Source organism: Gadus macrocephalus, chromosome 8 (assembly GCF_031168955.1).
Source record: "Gadus macrocephalus chromosome 8, ASM3116895v1".
Lineage (NCBI taxonomy): Eukaryota > Metazoa > Chordata > Actinopteri > Gadiformes > Gadidae > Gadus > Gadus macrocephalus.
The window spans coordinates 9,940,777-9,956,705 of NC_082389.1; the positions used below are offsets into that span (position 1 = coordinate 9,940,777).

At 51.4% G+C, this 15,929-nt stretch overlaps 1 protein-coding gene and 1 long non-coding RNA gene across 4 annotated transcripts; one reads left to right on the top strand and one right to left on the bottom strand.

Moving 5' to 3' along the window:
• Positions 1-803: 803 nt before the first annotated feature.
• On the top strand, positions 804-13,804 carry pitrm1 (pitrilysin metallopeptidase 1). 3 transcript variants are annotated; one of them, XM_060058715.1, is made up of 27 exons: positions 804-984; positions 1,223-1,328; positions 1,809-1,915; positions 3,198-3,349; positions 4,061-4,175; positions 4,452-4,548; positions 5,099-5,259; positions 5,430-5,556; positions 5,761-5,849; positions 6,520-6,648; positions 7,028-7,141; positions 7,642-7,738; positions 7,852-7,986; positions 8,192-8,330; positions 8,600-8,716; positions 9,112-9,241; positions 9,866-9,986; positions 10,200-10,276; positions 10,420-10,585; positions 11,002-11,102; positions 11,205-11,325; positions 11,627-11,668; positions 12,042-12,154; positions 12,342-12,464; positions 12,690-12,835; positions 13,307-13,409; positions 13,487-13,804. In XM_060058715.1, exons 1-27 carry the CDS (start codon positions 938-940, stop codon positions 13,578-13,580), a joined length of 3,069 nt encoding a protein of 1,022 aa, XP_059914698.1. In that variant the 5' UTR covers positions 804-937; the 3' UTR covers positions 13,581-13,804. The 3 variants fall into 3 exon arrangements, with proteins under 3 accessions (XP_059914698.1, XP_059914699.1, XP_059914700.1); XM_060058716.1 differs by having other exon boundaries at positions 1,226-1,328; XM_060058717.1 differs by lacking the exon at positions 6,520-6,648.
• Positions 13,805-13,983: 179 nt separating this feature from the next.
• LOC132462949 (uncharacterized) lies at positions 13,984-14,835 on the bottom strand. Its single transcript, XR_009526935.1, has 2 exons — positions 14,661-14,835; positions 13,984-14,530 (listed from the first exon to the last, which is right to left on the bottom strand). It is a non-coding gene; the product is annotated as an uncharacterized LOC132462949 (long non-coding RNA).
• Between the last annotated feature and the right edge of the window lie 1,094 nt (positions 14,836-15,929).

Genomic DNA, 15,929 nt, shown 5'->3' on the forward strand with positions numbered 1-15,929 from the left:
ACTTCTGTCAACATCGCGACATAAAGACACCAATACCAGACGCACACACACACAGATCAAACGCTCAGATTGAACCCCACGCCGAGGAGAAATGCATTGATACTTCTGTTTGGTTAGAACTGAACAGTAGTGCAGTAAATACTTCGTGAGGAATGACCTCCTACGCAGAGGCCTCCGAGTGCCAGGAAAACATAGTTTCCCCCAACCTGCTCTTTGGAGCCCAATCATTTGGAGGTAGAGGTAATTCTCCTAATTTGACCGATGAAGAAGGGAGGCAACCTATTAATTGATATTATAAATGCAGCATGAATAATGGGGAAGATTACAAATGAGAAAAGGACGCGAAGTGGAAAATAAAGAGTGTAAATAAACTCCCGGTATGATGTCACCACCTAGTGGTTGAAAGTGTACATTACATATATTAATTAGAAAGGACTTCTATTTGTCGTAAGTAGTATTAAAAGTTCTAAATTAAGTTCGTAAATGTAAAATCCGCACCTGAAATGGAAAGTAATATTTTTTATTAGTTAATCTTTTGCAACATAAATAACATTGAATGATGAAATTTATTGATTTTACCAAACGTTGATTTATAACTCGTTTCTAAATTAGTTTCCAGTTTTGATGTTTTAATTTTCTCTTAAGGGATGTATAAGAAAACATGTAAACGAATTAAAAGTATAAAGAGTCAGGAGCCTCACTATTGGTTTTCATAACCCGATGTCCTTCAACCCTGTAGTCTTCAGTCTCCACCAATCCAGAGCGAGCTTGTTGTTCCACCGGACCAATTGCAGCCCCGTTTGGTCGAACGTCACCTGTCATCTGTTCAACGCTACAGCGCAGCCGGCGTGAGTCCCTGATGATGCTGAGCTCATACTATGACTCCATGTGACATCACCCGGCAGATTATCGTAATATCTAGACACTAATATTAATAATGTTCCGTCAGGCCAAAGCGGTGGCGCGGAAGCTGCGATGTCTCAGGTGAGTGATACGTTATTAATCAGCTCCAAATGTCGTATAAACACTGACTAAGGTGAATTTAACGTTATCAATCAGCTCTTATCTGTCGTATAAGCACCCAGTAACGTGGGTGAGGGACATCCACCTTACTCAGTGTTTATACGACATATTGTAAGTAACGTGGAGTTGAGGAGTCCTGTGTTGTGGTCCTGGTCAGAGCCACGTGACCCAGAGTAACCCCCCCACCCCCCTCCCCCAGCAGCTTCGGACCGCAGACCGCCTGGAGACTCCAGAGCACGTCGGCCCGGGAGAGGGCTCTGCTCTACCGGCCAGGGCAGAGTATCGAGGGCTTCACGGTGAAAGAGGTGAACGTCCAGACCTCCATCTGACCCCCAGAGCTGATGACGATGAAGAGCTTTCTGGTCTCATTACAAACCGCACGTCTTTTGACCGTCTTAAGAGGGTATAACTTGAGGCTAGGGGTCTGACTTGTGGTTAAAGGGGTATAACTAGTGGTTAGGGGCTCTGACTCCAGGCTGAGAGGTTCTAGGTTCAAACCCCCACAAGACTAGTTATAAGCGGGTATAACTAGTGGTTAGGGGGTCTGACTGACCCTGGGCTGAGAGGTTCTGGTTTAAACCCCCACCTCCTCAGTCTGCCTGTAGGCGTTCTTGAGAAACTAGGATGGACGGTACATTATGGATATGGCTCGCCTACTGTGTTATTACCTAGTGATCGGTCTGTCTGCCTGTATGTCTCGTGGTCTAGCTGCCTGTCTGTCTGACTGATGGTCGTATGTCTGTCTGTCTGACTGATGGTCTCTCTGACTGTCTGTCTGTCTGCAGGTGGTGGCGGTGCCTGACCTGTTTCTGACCGCCGTCAAACTGACCCACGACCGGACCGGAGCCCAGTACCTCCACGCCGCCAGAGATGACTCCAACAACCTCTTCAGGTACCTGCATACCCGGACCCCAGACAGACTACCCTAACCTAACACAACAACAACTCATACCCTAACACCAGACAGACTGTACACTAACCCCCTAACCACACACTGTACCCGGACAATGTACCCTAACCCTAGAATGTGACCTGACCCTAGACTGTACCCTGACCCTAACCCTAACAGAATGCCCACTAACCCTAGACTGAACCCTAGCCCTAACCTGACAGACTACCCTAACGGCCGATTCATACCTCCGGATCCGGACGAAATTCGTCCGTCCGCCCCAAACGTTGCCTCCGGAACTACCATGCCTCCGTCTGGTTTCAGCGTTGTTATGGATGTTACGCAATAAATCCTCTAGAGGGCAGTGACTGTCGTTTCACAAATTAACGGCATCGACAATCGCAAACATGACATCTGGAGAGATGATTTTGTTTCGTGTCATCCGATATCGGCCAAAAATAGTGCAAAAAGTGTAGGCCTAGGCGGCGGTGGCATGTGACACCCCTCACCAACCCGCAGATTATCTCCTCAAATTTTGTTAAATGACCAGTTACAACTTATTGCCAAAGCAGGGGAACAAAAAAATAAAAAGGTCAAGTATATAGTATAATATAAGTATAAAACGTTAAATACAATATATATACATATCAGATATTATACTACTCTATCTATTGTCGCGAATGGTCTGACTTTTGACTCTATACTGCCGCCTCGATTTCCGGTGGTATTGCTCCGTTTCTCCCGGAGCACTCCGGATTCGTAAGCTCAGAGGCGACGGACCCATTGACGGACGAAACACCTCCGGGTCCGGACGAAACGGTCCGTATCCGTATTTACCGTAGGGTGTGAATGGGCCTTAACCCTAAACCCAGACCCTAACCTGACCCATACCTTACCCTCGAGTTTACCCTAACCCTAGACAGACTGATGAACGGCCAGGGGTGGTTTGTTTCTAGAGGTCAGGGGTGGTTTGTTTCTAGAGGTCAGGGGTGCGTTTGTTTCTAGAGGTCAGGGGTGCGTTTGTTTCTCGAGGTCAGGGGTGCGTTTGTTTCTAGAGTTCAGGGTTCGGTTTGTTTCTAGAGGTCAGGGGTGCGTTTGTTTCTAGAGGTCAGGGTTCGGTTTGTTTCTAGAGGTCAGGGGTCGGTTTGTTTCCAGAGGTCAGGGGTGCGTTTGTCTCTAGAGGTCAGGGGTGCGTTTGTCTCTAGAGGTCAGGGGTGCGTTTGTCTCTAGAGGTCAGGGGTGCGTTTGTTTCTGACGGTCAGAGTGCATTTGTTTTCCTCCCCAGTGTCATGTTGCGGACCACCCCCCGGGACAGCACGGGGGTCCCCCACATCCTGGAGCACACGGTGCTGTGTGGCTCCGAGAGGTTCCCCTGCAGAGACCCCTTCTTCAAGATGCTCAACCGCTCCCTCTCCACCTTCATGAACGCCTTCACCGGTACCTCCACCCTGTTCCATCTCCACCTCACCTCACCTCCACCCAGCTCCAACTCCACCAGCTCCACCTCCACCCAGCTCCACCTCACCTCCACCTCCACCCAGCTCCACCCCATCTCACCTCCACCTCACCTCCACCCAGCTCCAACTCCACCCAGCTCCACCTCCACCCAGCTCCACCTCCACCCCATCTCACCTCCACCCCCACCCAGCTCCACCTCCACCCCATCTCAGCTCCACCTCAGCTCCACCCACACCTTCACCTCAGCTCCACCTTCACCTCAACCTCACCCCCACCTCCACATTTACATTTACATCTCTGTGGGTACAGCAACAATCGCTAGGTTAACCCATTTCCCGTATACAACAGAGAACTAAGATAAGATGCCACAAAATATTAATATTAAGTGCCAGGACATAAAACACACAAAAAGTGCGTAAGAGGGGCGGAGAGGGGGGGGCGGTAAGGGGGAGGCTTTTCAGAGTCTAGGTTAACTCTAAACACTGAGTGGGGCTCAAGAAGAGGTGTTCTGGTCTATTGGTCAGAGAGTTTGACTCCCTTACCACTCCCTCCATTAATATTTCGCAAAGACTGATTGAGGGTGATTTAATGACCACCTAGCACTGATGCATTGTGGTCATTGTTGTTCTATTCTCCTTCACTACCCTGTTGCATTGTGGTGATTGTGGTTCTCTTCTCTCGGTTATTCAGCCAGTGACTACACCATGTACCCGTTCTCCACCCAGAACTCCAAGGACTTCCAGAACCTTCTGTCTGTCTACCTGGACGCCGTGTTCTTCCCCTGCCTCCGCGAGCAGGACTTCAGGTCTGACCCATACCTTGGGCCCGGTCTCAGGACTATAGGTCTTCTAGCACCTCTGATGGTGCGGGACCCATAATCAGGGCGGGACCCATAATCAGGGCTTGTTATAACTTCTGGTTCTAAGGTTCTGAGGTCTAGTTTGAGGAACCAAAATACCTTCAGTGCAATTTTACTGAATTCCGCATTTTATGCAGAAAGGGAGGTGGTCTGACTGACAGGGGGGTTGGAGGTGGTCTGACTGACAGGGGGGTGGAGGTGGACTGACGGTGTTGTCTCCAGACAGGAGGGGTGGAGGCTGGAGAACGAGGACCCCCAGGACCTCAACTCTCCGCTGGTCTTTAAGGGCGTGGTCTTCAACGAGATGAAGGGAGCCTTCGTAAGTCTGTCCTCCTCATCCTCCCTCCCTCCTCATCCTCCCTCTCTCCTCATCCTCCCTCCTCATCCTCCCTCTCTCCTCATCCTCCCTCCCTCCTCATCCTCCCTCTCTCCTCATCCTCCCTCCCTCCTCATCCTCCCTCCCTCCTCATCCTCCCTCTCTCCTCATCCTCCCTCCATCCTCCCTCCCTCCTCATCCTCCCTCCCTCCTCATCCTCCCTCTCTCCTCATCCTCCCTCCCTCCTCATCCTCCCTCCCTCCTCATCCTCCCTTCCCCCTGATCCTCCCTCCCTCCTCATCCTCCTCATCCTCCCTCCCTCCTCATCCTCCCTCTCTCCTCATCCTCCCTCCCTCCTCATCCCCCCTCCCCCTGATCCTCCCTCCCTCCTCAACCTCCTCATCCTCCCTCTCTCCTCATCCTCCTCATCCTCCCTCTCCTTATTTAGAGGCCGAGATTAATAGTGTGTATTACAGTCAATTCATCAAGTTAAATCTCATCTGTGTGTGTGTGTGCCTGTGCGTGCGTGTGTGTGTGTGTGTGCGCGCTACAGTCGGACAGCGAGCGTGTGTACGGCCAGCAGCTGCAGAACAAGCTGTTCCCCGACCACACCTACTCCGTGGTGTCGGGGGGAGAGCCGCTGGACATCCCCGACCTCACCTGGGAGGAGCTCCGGCGCTTCCACGCCACGCACTACCACCCTAGCAACGCCAGGTACACACCCACCCTAGCAACGCCAGGTGCACACCCACCCTAGCAACGCCAGGTAGACCTGCACTGTCATCCTAGCAACGCCAGGTACAATCCAGCCCTAGCAACGCCAGGGCCACGCCTCCCCTAGGCCCCCCCCCCCCGGAGTGACCCTGTGGTCCTCCTGTCCGCAGGTTCTTCACCTACGGAGACCTGCCCCTGGAGCAGCACCTGCAGCAGATCCAGCAGGAGGCGCTGTCCCGCTTCGACCGCACAGAACCCGACACACACGTCCCCCCGCAGCCCGCCTGGACCAGCCCGGTAAGACCGCACAAACTACACTCAGACTACTGCTCTGAATCTAACAAACTACACTCAGACTACTGCTCTGAATCTAACAAACTACACTCAGACTACACTCTGAATCTTAGCTACAGCCTCTTCAACACACCACACAAAAGGAGCCGTCCACAGTGAGTGATGTGATCATACGTTCTGCTCTCTGATTGGTCCCCCCCTCCCCAGAAAGAGGACCATGTGACCTGTGGTCCAGACCCCCTGGCCCCGGACCCCAGCAAGCAAAGCACCGTGTGTGTGAGCTACCTGCTTGGGGAGTACGTCTCACACACACACAGAGACACACGCATGCACGCACCCGCACATTCTAAAGCAGCAGTTACTGGTCAGGTGACAGGACCAGTGACTGGGCATAGTTCAGTCAGTGGTCAGGCACACACACACATGACAGGTCCAGGCTCGCAAACACACACACAAGCACGCAAACACACACACGGGCACAGACGCACGCCCACGTGCACATGCACACGTACAGACACAAACACACACACACACACAGATGGGATTTAACCTGAGGCCTAAAAAAAAAAAAAGTTTGGTTCCTGTTGGTTGTCAGTTGAGGTCATGGGTAGGTAGGGAATTTTTTATTTATTTTTTATTTATTTTTTCCAGCGGCAGCGAATGATAGGTAGGTTGTTTTCATTTAAAAACGAGAAAATTCGCTCATCCTTGTACAGAATGAAGAGGTGCTGTACCAAAACGTAATTATAGTTTGCATCAAAATTTTTTAGAAAGCTCATAAAATAATTTGGGTCGCACATAAATTGACAGGGTCGGTCGGAAACCGGAACCAAACAAATTTTTTTTTTAGGCCTGAGGTATTGACTATAGTACACACTCCATTGGTCTCTCTATGAGGAAAGAGGGAGGTTTGGTCCCGTGTTGTGACCCCCCCCCTCTGTGACCAAACCCCCTCCCCCTCTCCAGCATCACAGACACCTTTGAGGCCTTCACCCTCAGCCTGCTGTCTTCTCTGCTGATGTCCGGGCCCAACTCCCCCTTCTACCGCGCGCTGCTGGAGCCCAAGATCGGGAGCGACTTCTCCTCCGTCGTAGGGTGGGTGGGGGCTCCGGTCTGTGAGGTCACAGCTAGAGTGGCCCTATCACAGGGCAGTATGCTAATGAGTAGTATAAAGTGTGTAGTAATTGTGTGTATGATGTGTAGTATAACTAGTGCGTGTATCGGTGTGTAGGTGCGAAGGAAGCACCCGGCAGGCCTCGTACACCCGCGTTGGTAGTCTAGTATAGGGTGTGTAGTATAAAGTGTGTGGGTGTGGTATTAAGTGTGTACGTGTGTAGGTACGACGGCAGCACCCTTCAGGCCTGGTTCAGCTTTGCTAGTCTATTATGGTGTGTGGAGTAGAACCAGTGTGTTCAGTACAACTAGTGTGTAGTATGCAGTGTGTGCGTGTAGTACAAAGTGTGTGCGTGTGTAGGTACGACGGCAGCACGCGGCAGGCCTCGTTCAGCGTGGGGCTCCAGGGGACGGCGGAGGAGGACGTGGAGAAGGTCAAACACATCATCAGCCAAACCCTCAGGGAGGTCATCGCGTGAGTACTGACCCGGGAACAGTCACCCTACACTGATACCCTATGATACACACTACAGTATGATACAGACTGACCCAGGAACAGTCACCCTACACTGATACACACTACAGTATGATACAGACTGACCCAGGAACAGTCACCCTACACTGATACACTGATACACACTACAGTATGATACAGACTGACCCAGGAACAGTCACCCTACACTGATACAGACTGACCCAGGACCAGCCCCCTACAGACTGACACAGTACGACATACTAGGAACCAGGTACCATGGTACAGTAGTTTTTCTGCTAAAATACTTCATCCCAGAACAGACCAGTGGTAGTACAGGGAGAGAACCCCCAAGTAGAGGGAGTGCTACATTTATTTACGTTTACATTTGACATTGCGTTTATCTTACGACCGCTCGAGTTTGAAGAGGAACCTCCTCTCTCTCTCTCCCTTTCCCCCTCCCCTCCTCCCCCGCCCTCCCTTTCTCCCCCTCCCTCCCCTAGGACGGGCTTTGAGGAGGAGCGTGTGGAGGCTCTGCTCCATAAGATCGAGATCCAGATGAAGCATCAGTCCACCAGCTTCGGCCTCTCCCTGGCCTCGGTAGGGTCACACGACCTCCGACCCCCGGTCCACTGACCTCCGACCCCCGCTACCAGGTTCACGGGATGATTTATCCGCACCTGACGTACGTGTGTGTGTGTGTGTGTGTGTAGTACATCGCGTCGTGCTGGAACCACGACGGAGACCCCGTGGAGCTGCTGAACATCGGGGAGCTGGTCTCCAGGTTCAGACGCTGCCTCAAGGAGGACCCCCGCTACCTCCAGGATAAGGTCCAGCACTACCTCCAGGTACACACACACCCCAGGATGAGGTCCAGCACTACCTCCAGGTACACACCCCCCCCACCCAAGACCAGGACTTGGCTCTCTTTAGGTAGCGCTGCACATATCCCAGAAGTTAACCCTCTCCTTATCCAAGAGGAGCCTTCAACCTCATGAGCGGACGCTAGTCTGTAGCGGCTAACGGCTAACGGGTTCCATCTCCCGTCTCCAGGACAACCCCCACAGACTGACCCTGTCCATGAGCCCGGACCAGGCCTACCTGGAGAAGCAGGTCCTGGCCGAGCAGGAGAAGCTCCAGAGGAAGACCGAGGCGCTGACGGAGGGAGACCGCCAGGAGATCTACCTCAAGGGTCAGACTCACCGTCCTGTCTCTCTTACACACCACACTGTCTCTCTGACACACCACACTGTCTCTCTGACACACCACACTGTCTCTCTGACACACCACACTGTCTCTCTTCCACACCACCCTGTCTCTCTTCCACACCAACCTGTCTCTCTTACACACCAACCTGTCTCTCTTACACACCAACCTGTCTCTCTGACAGCTAGACTGTCAGAGAGACAGGCGGTCGAGCCCAGGCCCTCCTCTGATAACCTCAGGCGTTTGGGTCCTCAGGTCTGGAGCTGCTGGAGGCTCAGAGTCAGGCCCAGGACGCGTCCTGCCTGCCCGCCCTCCAGGTGTCTGACATCCAGCGCACCACCCCTACCACGCCCGTGGAGATGGGCACCGCAGGTACGCCCCACCTACAGTAGAACCATCCTACAGTAGAACCATCTACAGTAGAACCATCCTACAGTAGAACCATCTACAGTACTACAGTAGAACCACCTACAGTAGAACCACCTACAGTAGAACCATCCTACAGTAGAACCATCTACAGTACTACAGTAGAACCACCTACAGTAGAACCACCTACAGTAGAACCATCTACAGTAGAACCATCTACAGTACTACAGTAGAACCACCTACAGTAGAACCATCTACAGTAGAACCACCCTACAGTAGAACCATCTACAGTAGAACCATCCTACAGTAGAACCATCCGACAGTACTACAGTAGAACCACCTACAGTAGAACCATCATCTCTCTCCGAGTCCATGTATTAAAGCTCTCTCTCCTCCACCAGGGGGCGTGGCCGTGCAGTACTGCGAGCAGCCGACCAATGGGATGCTGTACTTCCGGTCCATGTGCAGTCTGAACACGTTGCCAGAGGAGCTGAAGGTCTACGTTCCTCTGTTCTGCAGCGTCCTCACCCAGTGAGTCCCTGTCTTTATGGTTAGGGTTACAGGATCTTAGGTTCTACGTTCCTCTGTTCTGCAGCGTCCTCACCCTGTGAGTCTCTGCTTCTGCATTGTGAGGGACGTCTGGCCTGGCTCTGTAGGCTCCGCTCTTCTCTATAGAGATGTTCCAATACAAAAGAAAATCAGATAGCTCAGCTTTAGTATCGGCCGATACCGAGTCGATACAGCATTGTGTCTACCAACAGCACTTGTTGTCATTGAAGGGTTCTCATATGATGACAGCAAAGTATAGTCGGTTCACTTACTGTTGCCAATTTTTTTCTGTTGACACATTTTTAGAATCGCTAATTATTATAATACATTTGTATTCTTGTAGAGTTAAGCGTGAGCATCCATGTTTTTACGACTTGGTAGCTCGAACGCACTTCGGTCAGAGACGACACGTTTCCCATTCCGACAGCGCCGTGTTTGTGAGGTCCTCTGCGTAGTAAAGGGCTCATGTGAGGCTATCAGATCACCGCATATAGACTGTTGCTCGCCGATACCCGATTGGAGGAATTTCAGATACTCGTATCGGTATCGGAACAACTCCAGGTAACCCGGAACAACTCCAGGTAACCCGGAACATCCCCCCCCCAGGCTGGGCTGCGGCTCTCTGGACTACCGGCAGCAGGCCCAGCAGATGGAGCTCAAGACGGGGGGGATGTCCGTTTCCCCACTGGTGATCCAGGACTCCGCCCACCTCGACATGTACGAACAGGTGAGTCTGACTCCGCCCACCTCGACATGTACGAACAGGTGAGTCTGACTCCGCCCACCTCGATAGGTGGGCGACCCCTGGCAAAGCGTCAGTCCTGACAGAATGCAGGAGGTGGCCTTTTGAAGGCAGGAAATGGGGTTCTGAGCACGGGTAGTTGGGTTCTGACTTCTGAGCACAGGAAGAAGGGTTCTGACCGCTAGCTCTGTCTTCCAGGGCGTCCTGCTCTTCTCCTCCTGTCTGGAGCGCAACGTTCCTGACATGTTCGGCCTGTGGAGCGACATCTTCAACAGGTGAGGGGTTACCTTTTAGGTCGTGTGTTTACCAGTAAGAGCTCCAGAATCGGGCTAAAACATCCACTCCCAAGCTAGTCCCAGGACGGTTAGCGTCTGGGACTAGCTCGGCGTCCTGTGCTAACCCCGTCCCTTCCCTAAAGCCCTCACTTCGACGACGAGGAACGCCTGCGCGTGCTCGTGATGATGTCAGCGCAGGAGCTGGCCAATGGGATCTCCTACTCGGGTCACATGTACGCCATGACGCAGACGGGGCGGAGCCTGACCCCGGCCGGGGGGCTGCAGGAGACGTTTGGGGGGATGGAGCAGGTGAGACCGCAAAGACCAACTGGTGAAATGACTGCATTCATACAGCGCTGTTCTAACCAGTGGCCACTCATTCACTCATTCACCCATTCATGTACACATTCACACACCGACGGCGGTGTCAGCCAAGCAGGGCGACAGCCAGCTCGTCAGGAGCAGTCAGGGTGAGGCGTCTTGCTCAGGGACACCTCGTCACGCTAGGAGGTGCTGGGGATTGAACTAGCAATTGACTGCTTAGGGATTATTCAAGGACACTTTTTTACCTGGGGTCGCCGGCCACCCTCTGGCAGTCGGCAAGGCAACCAGACATTTAAAGTGGATATATAAAGTCAAAGTGGAACACTTTTAAAGTGTTTTTTAACGTGGTTCCACACAACTTCCTGCTTGGGTCTGAGTCTGTGCGTTGTCGTGGCGACCAGGTGAAGTTCATGAAGAGGATAGCGGAGATGTCGGACCTCGGCCCGGTCCTACGCGCCCTTCCTCGGATCAAGAAGCACATCCTGAACCCTGACAACATGAGGTGAGCCTCCACCAGCACATTACGCTAATCGTATATTTTGTAGTTAGTTACTAGTTACAAAGCATGAGGAGAACGATTGTTGTGTGGCCATGGTTGCGGCAGGTGTGCGGTGAACGCGACGCCTCAGAAGATGTCCGCCGCGGCGGGACAGCTGGAGTCCTTCATGAAGGACGTCGCCGGAAACAGACGCTCACACAAGACCACCACCCCCCACATCGTAGAGGTAGGACCACCAGACTAGAGGTAGGACCACCAGACTAGAGGTAGGACCACCAGACTAGAGGTAGACCACTAGACCACCAGACCACCACAGTAGAGGTAGACCACCAGACCACCACAGTAGAGGTCAGACCACCAGAACACCAGACCCCACATCGTGGAGGTAGGACAACAAGACACCCATAGTAGAGGTAGACCACCAGACCACCATCGTCTAGGTAGAGACCACCATAGTAGAGGTCAGGAGTGCGGACCTCTTGTCCAGGTCAGCTTTAATAAATGTAACGTCTGCCTTCTTTCCTCAGCGGCTGGTTGAAGACTCTGACGCCAGCAGGAAGCTGGTCTCGGTAAGCTGACCAGATCAACACGGCCCCTCCCTCAGAGAGGACTCCTTCAACTACAACACACGATTATAATGACCCAAGGCCACTACAGCTCTGGCTAGAAGTTTTCAGCCAAGTTTAGTTTCACTTTCACTTTTAAAGAATTTAAGGTAAAATTCACCGGTGGTTGCTGATGAGTTAGCTTCTGAACACTACTGAACGCTGCTCTGGTGGAGCGGACCTGAGGGCATCCTGGTCATGAGCAGCGCTTACGTGCTAACCAGGGACCGCTAGGTAGCGCTTATGTGCTAACCGCTAGGCTAGTTCTTCTCATCCTGCCAGCTGGTGGCGTGGGCTGTCTAACAGGAAGTGTCTGTGTGCGTCCGCTGTGCAACAGGAAGTGGGGTTCCAGCCGTGCCAGATGAAGACCTTTTTCCCGATGGCGTTCCCCGTCAACTTCGTCAGCGAGAGCATCCGCACCGTGCCGTTCACACACGCCGACTACGCCAGGTACCCTCAAGGACCCCTTATTTACCCCAAAAGGACCCCTTACTTGCCCTCAAGGACCCCTTAATTACCCCCAGGATCCCTTACTTAAGTCTTAACCGAATTAAGTCAATTGAATTCACATGAATTCATCCAGTTCAGTTCAGTAACCTTGAAGGCACGCGTCTCATTGTGACCGTCTGTCCCTCAGTCTGTACATCCTGGCCAGGATGATGTCGGCCAAGTACCTCCACGGGGAGATCAGAGAGAAGGGCGGGGCCTACGGCGGCGGAGCCCGGATGGGAGGCGGCCTCTTCTCCTTCTACTCATACAGGTGAGCAAAGCCAATCAGAACATTTGGTTTGTTTACGTAAATCCTGACGGTTAAGGTATGTTGTGATGTTAAAAGACATGCAAGAGATTCAACGCAGTCTTGGTCTACAAGGGCTTTCCAGTCCAACAATATACATCACCCAAAGCCTCTTCCTGTGTGTTTAAGAGATCCTAACTCTACTTCCTGTGTGTCTAGGGACCCTAACTCTACTTCCTATGTCTTTAGGGACCCTAACTCGGTGCAGACGCTGTCGGCGTTCCGCAGGGGGGTCGACTGGGCGCGCTCCGGTTCCTTCTCCCAGCAGGACATTGACGAGGCCAAGCTGTCCGTGTTCTCCGCTGTTGACTCCCCCGTGGCGCCCTCCGACAAAGGTACAGAGGGTTCCCCTCGCTCTTTAGGAGAACCTTCCCAATGTTCAAGGGGCAGATGCTTTTATCTAAAGCCACCTACAATGAGTCCATTTGTCAGAAGAAAGAGAAACAACAATATATATCGCTGTCGGTTCAGTAAGAACTGGATCATAGAACCAAGTGCCAAGCACTAACAATCGCTAGGTTAACCCATTCCCCGTATACAACAAAGATAGCTAGGATAAGATGCTACACAATGCTAAGTACTAAAGACAGCTAGGATAAGATGCTACACAATGCTTAGTACTAAAGATAGCTAGGATAAGATGCTACTTGATGTTAAGTACTATTTTACAGTGCCAAGAGGGTTGGGGGGTTATCCTTAGGAGAACCTTCTCAACGTTCTCTAATAGTACGTTCTCTGCATGGACATGGGGTGTGTGGGGCGGTAGTGGTTGGGGGTCGTGACCTCTGACCTGACTTCCTGTGCAGGTATGGGTCGCTTCCTGAACGGGATGACGGACGAAGTGCGGCAGGCCCACCGCGAGAGGCTGTTCGCCGTGTCGCAGAAGGAGCTGGTGGACGTAGCGTCCAGGTGAGCCAAGCTAAGAGTCAGCTGTTTGGGTGTTAGGGCCAGCGCTACACGTTGCTAACGAGCCAATGTCTTCCCAGGTACCTCGGCGTCGGCCAGCAGACCAGCGCGGCCGCCATCTTGGGCCCAGAGAATGAGAGCATAAAGAAGGACCCATCTTGGATCATCAAATAACTGCTCCATTTCAGAGACTATTTATGTACTTCTAAATTCTGTCACCTTTCAGATCGTTTCATAATCCGTTAAAATGTCCGCCGTTTACATTTGATCAAGCTTTTGATGAGTGACTGAACGCACACAAGTTATTTTATATTGATGTAGATATACAATGTTAATTTCTGTTTGGTATTCATGGAAACCAAGTAATCATGTTGAATAAACGTATAAAAAAAACCTGCTTCTAGCAAATCTTTCCTCATGAGACACTGGGCTCTCAAGGGAGATTTGAGTTAAACCAGCAACTCTCTGTATGGCTATTCAAGTTCCATGAAAAGCTACTCTATAATCAATTCAAAGAATTTGTTAACGGCAAGATGCTCTAACAAATTAGTCTCTACCAAGTTAAACTGTCCACACGTTTTTAAGTCAAGCATTTTATTCACACATGAAAAACACAACTTACAGTAACATTACAGTAACATTTGCTGACTGAAAAAAACGATAATCGTCTATCTGCTACAAAGTTACATTCAGCAGAGGTGCTGAGAACATTGAAAAGTAACCAAAAAAGTAAATAGAGACTTACAAGAGATGGTTTTCCATCTTCTATTCAGATAAAGCTATTTAATTGGCTAGACATCCCTTCAGATGTCCCGCCTTCAGAAAAGAGACAGCACCCACCAAGCCCTTATAAGGACAACACTAACTCAATCCGAGGAAGAGGAGTAAACCATGATAAGGACTGCCCAGGGGGACCCTCCTCCCAGTAACTTAGCATCTCCTCATCCCTGGGGACTTCTGGGGCTTTCATTCTGGGTGGCGCAGGTTGGGTCAGGTTGTCTGCTCCAGACTGGAAGACGTTGGTAGGGTTGAGTCAACTTGGTGGGGTGGAGCCGTGGGCCGCTGCCCACCTGACGGAGAGGTGGGGGTCTTCAGGTAGATCTACCTGGTCCTGGCCTCTCACTCTACAGGAGAGAACGAAAACTGTTCAGCGTCACGTCACCCAGTAAAAGGGAATAAAACATTAAACAAAAATTTAACTTGTTTATGGTCACGCAACATGAAATTAAACGGCAAAATAGAAAAGGAGCTAACCTGAAGTTCGGGTCCCTCGAAACGCATTGATGCTCCTCTAGGTCTAGGATCTGCTGAACCGGGTCGTCAAGACAACCGCCTCCAACAGCCAAGAGGTGGCCATGACGACCCTCCCATCTCTTGATGCCTCAATCAAATGTTGGTCTCCTCACTTGAATGTGAAGATGGTTCATCATTAGACACCAGGAGATGGAAGGTCTGCATCCGTCTGGGCCTGGCAGATATACAAATGTACACGTTCACTACATGACCAGACTCATTATGTATTTGAAAGTGTTTTTGATATTAATAGTTTAATTCCTTACCGGTGTAAAGTGCCGCTCTGCTGACGTGGCAGATTTCCAGACCTTTCAAGGCACGGAACTTTGTGTTGCTGATAATGCTGGCGTTTGCGCTGACATTTTGTAAGTGTTGAGATCATTTTCAAATTTGTCAAATAAAATTATTAAGCTGTAAGCCACAATGACAGTTTCATGATAAATAACTGAATAGAAATTCGTCCATTTTATGTTTCAAGTCACCGTAAAGTACCAGTTCAAGGCCAAGTTGCTTGTGCAATTGATTGAACCAATGGCCCCCAGTTCAGCAGCACTGCCGGTCGTTTCCAGCACGACAAATATTCAGAAACCAAACTCAAGATACTCAACCAAGTCAAAGTTCACCAGACCCAAACTAGACCCTGGTCCAGAACCCAAGACCACAATGAGTCCCCCAGACTGGTCCAACCCAACAACATCTCCGGTCCTGTTTGAACCTAATACACTGCAGCAATGACGAACAACAAGTTGGTAAGCATCAAACCAACCAGCAGCATGGGCAAACAAAACCAGCAGCAAACAAAACCAGCAGCAAACAAAACCAGCAGCAAACAAAACCAGCAGCAATCAAAACCAGCAGCATGGGCAAACAAAACCAGCAGCAAACAAAACCAGCAGCAAACAAAACCAGCAGCAAACAAAACCAGCAGCACGAGCAAACAAAACCAGCAGCATGAATAAACAAAACCAGCAGCATGAATAAACAAAACCAGCAGCAAACAAAACCAGCAGAGCCGGCCCCAGCAGCCCGCGGGGTCCCGGCAGCAGAGCCCCCAGCAGCCAGCGGGGTCCCGGCAGCAGAGCCCCCGGCAGCCAGCGGGGTCCCGGCAGCAGAGCCCCCAGCAGCCAGCGGGGTCCCGGCAGCAGAGCCCCCGGCAGCCCGCGGGGTCCCGGCAGCCAGCGGGGTCTCAATGTGTTGAAAGTTGAAGAAAGTGAAGCAGGAAGTGTTGAG

Excerpts from the sequence above, each read along its gene's own strand:
- pitrm1 (XM_060058715.1), top strand. The coding sequence starts at position 938 with ATGTTCCGTCAGGCCAAAGCGGTGGCGCGGAAGCTGCGATGTCTCAG. Across the intron at positions 10,586-11,001 it reads CGTTTGGGGGGATGGAGCAG|GTGAAGTTCATGAAGAGGAT; the intron begins GTGAGACCGCAA and ends CGTGGCGACCAG. Across the intron at positions 11,669-12,041 it reads CCAGCAGGAAGCTGGTCTCG|GAAGTGGGGTTCCAGCCGTG; the intron begins GTAAGCTGACCA and ends GCTGTGCAACAG.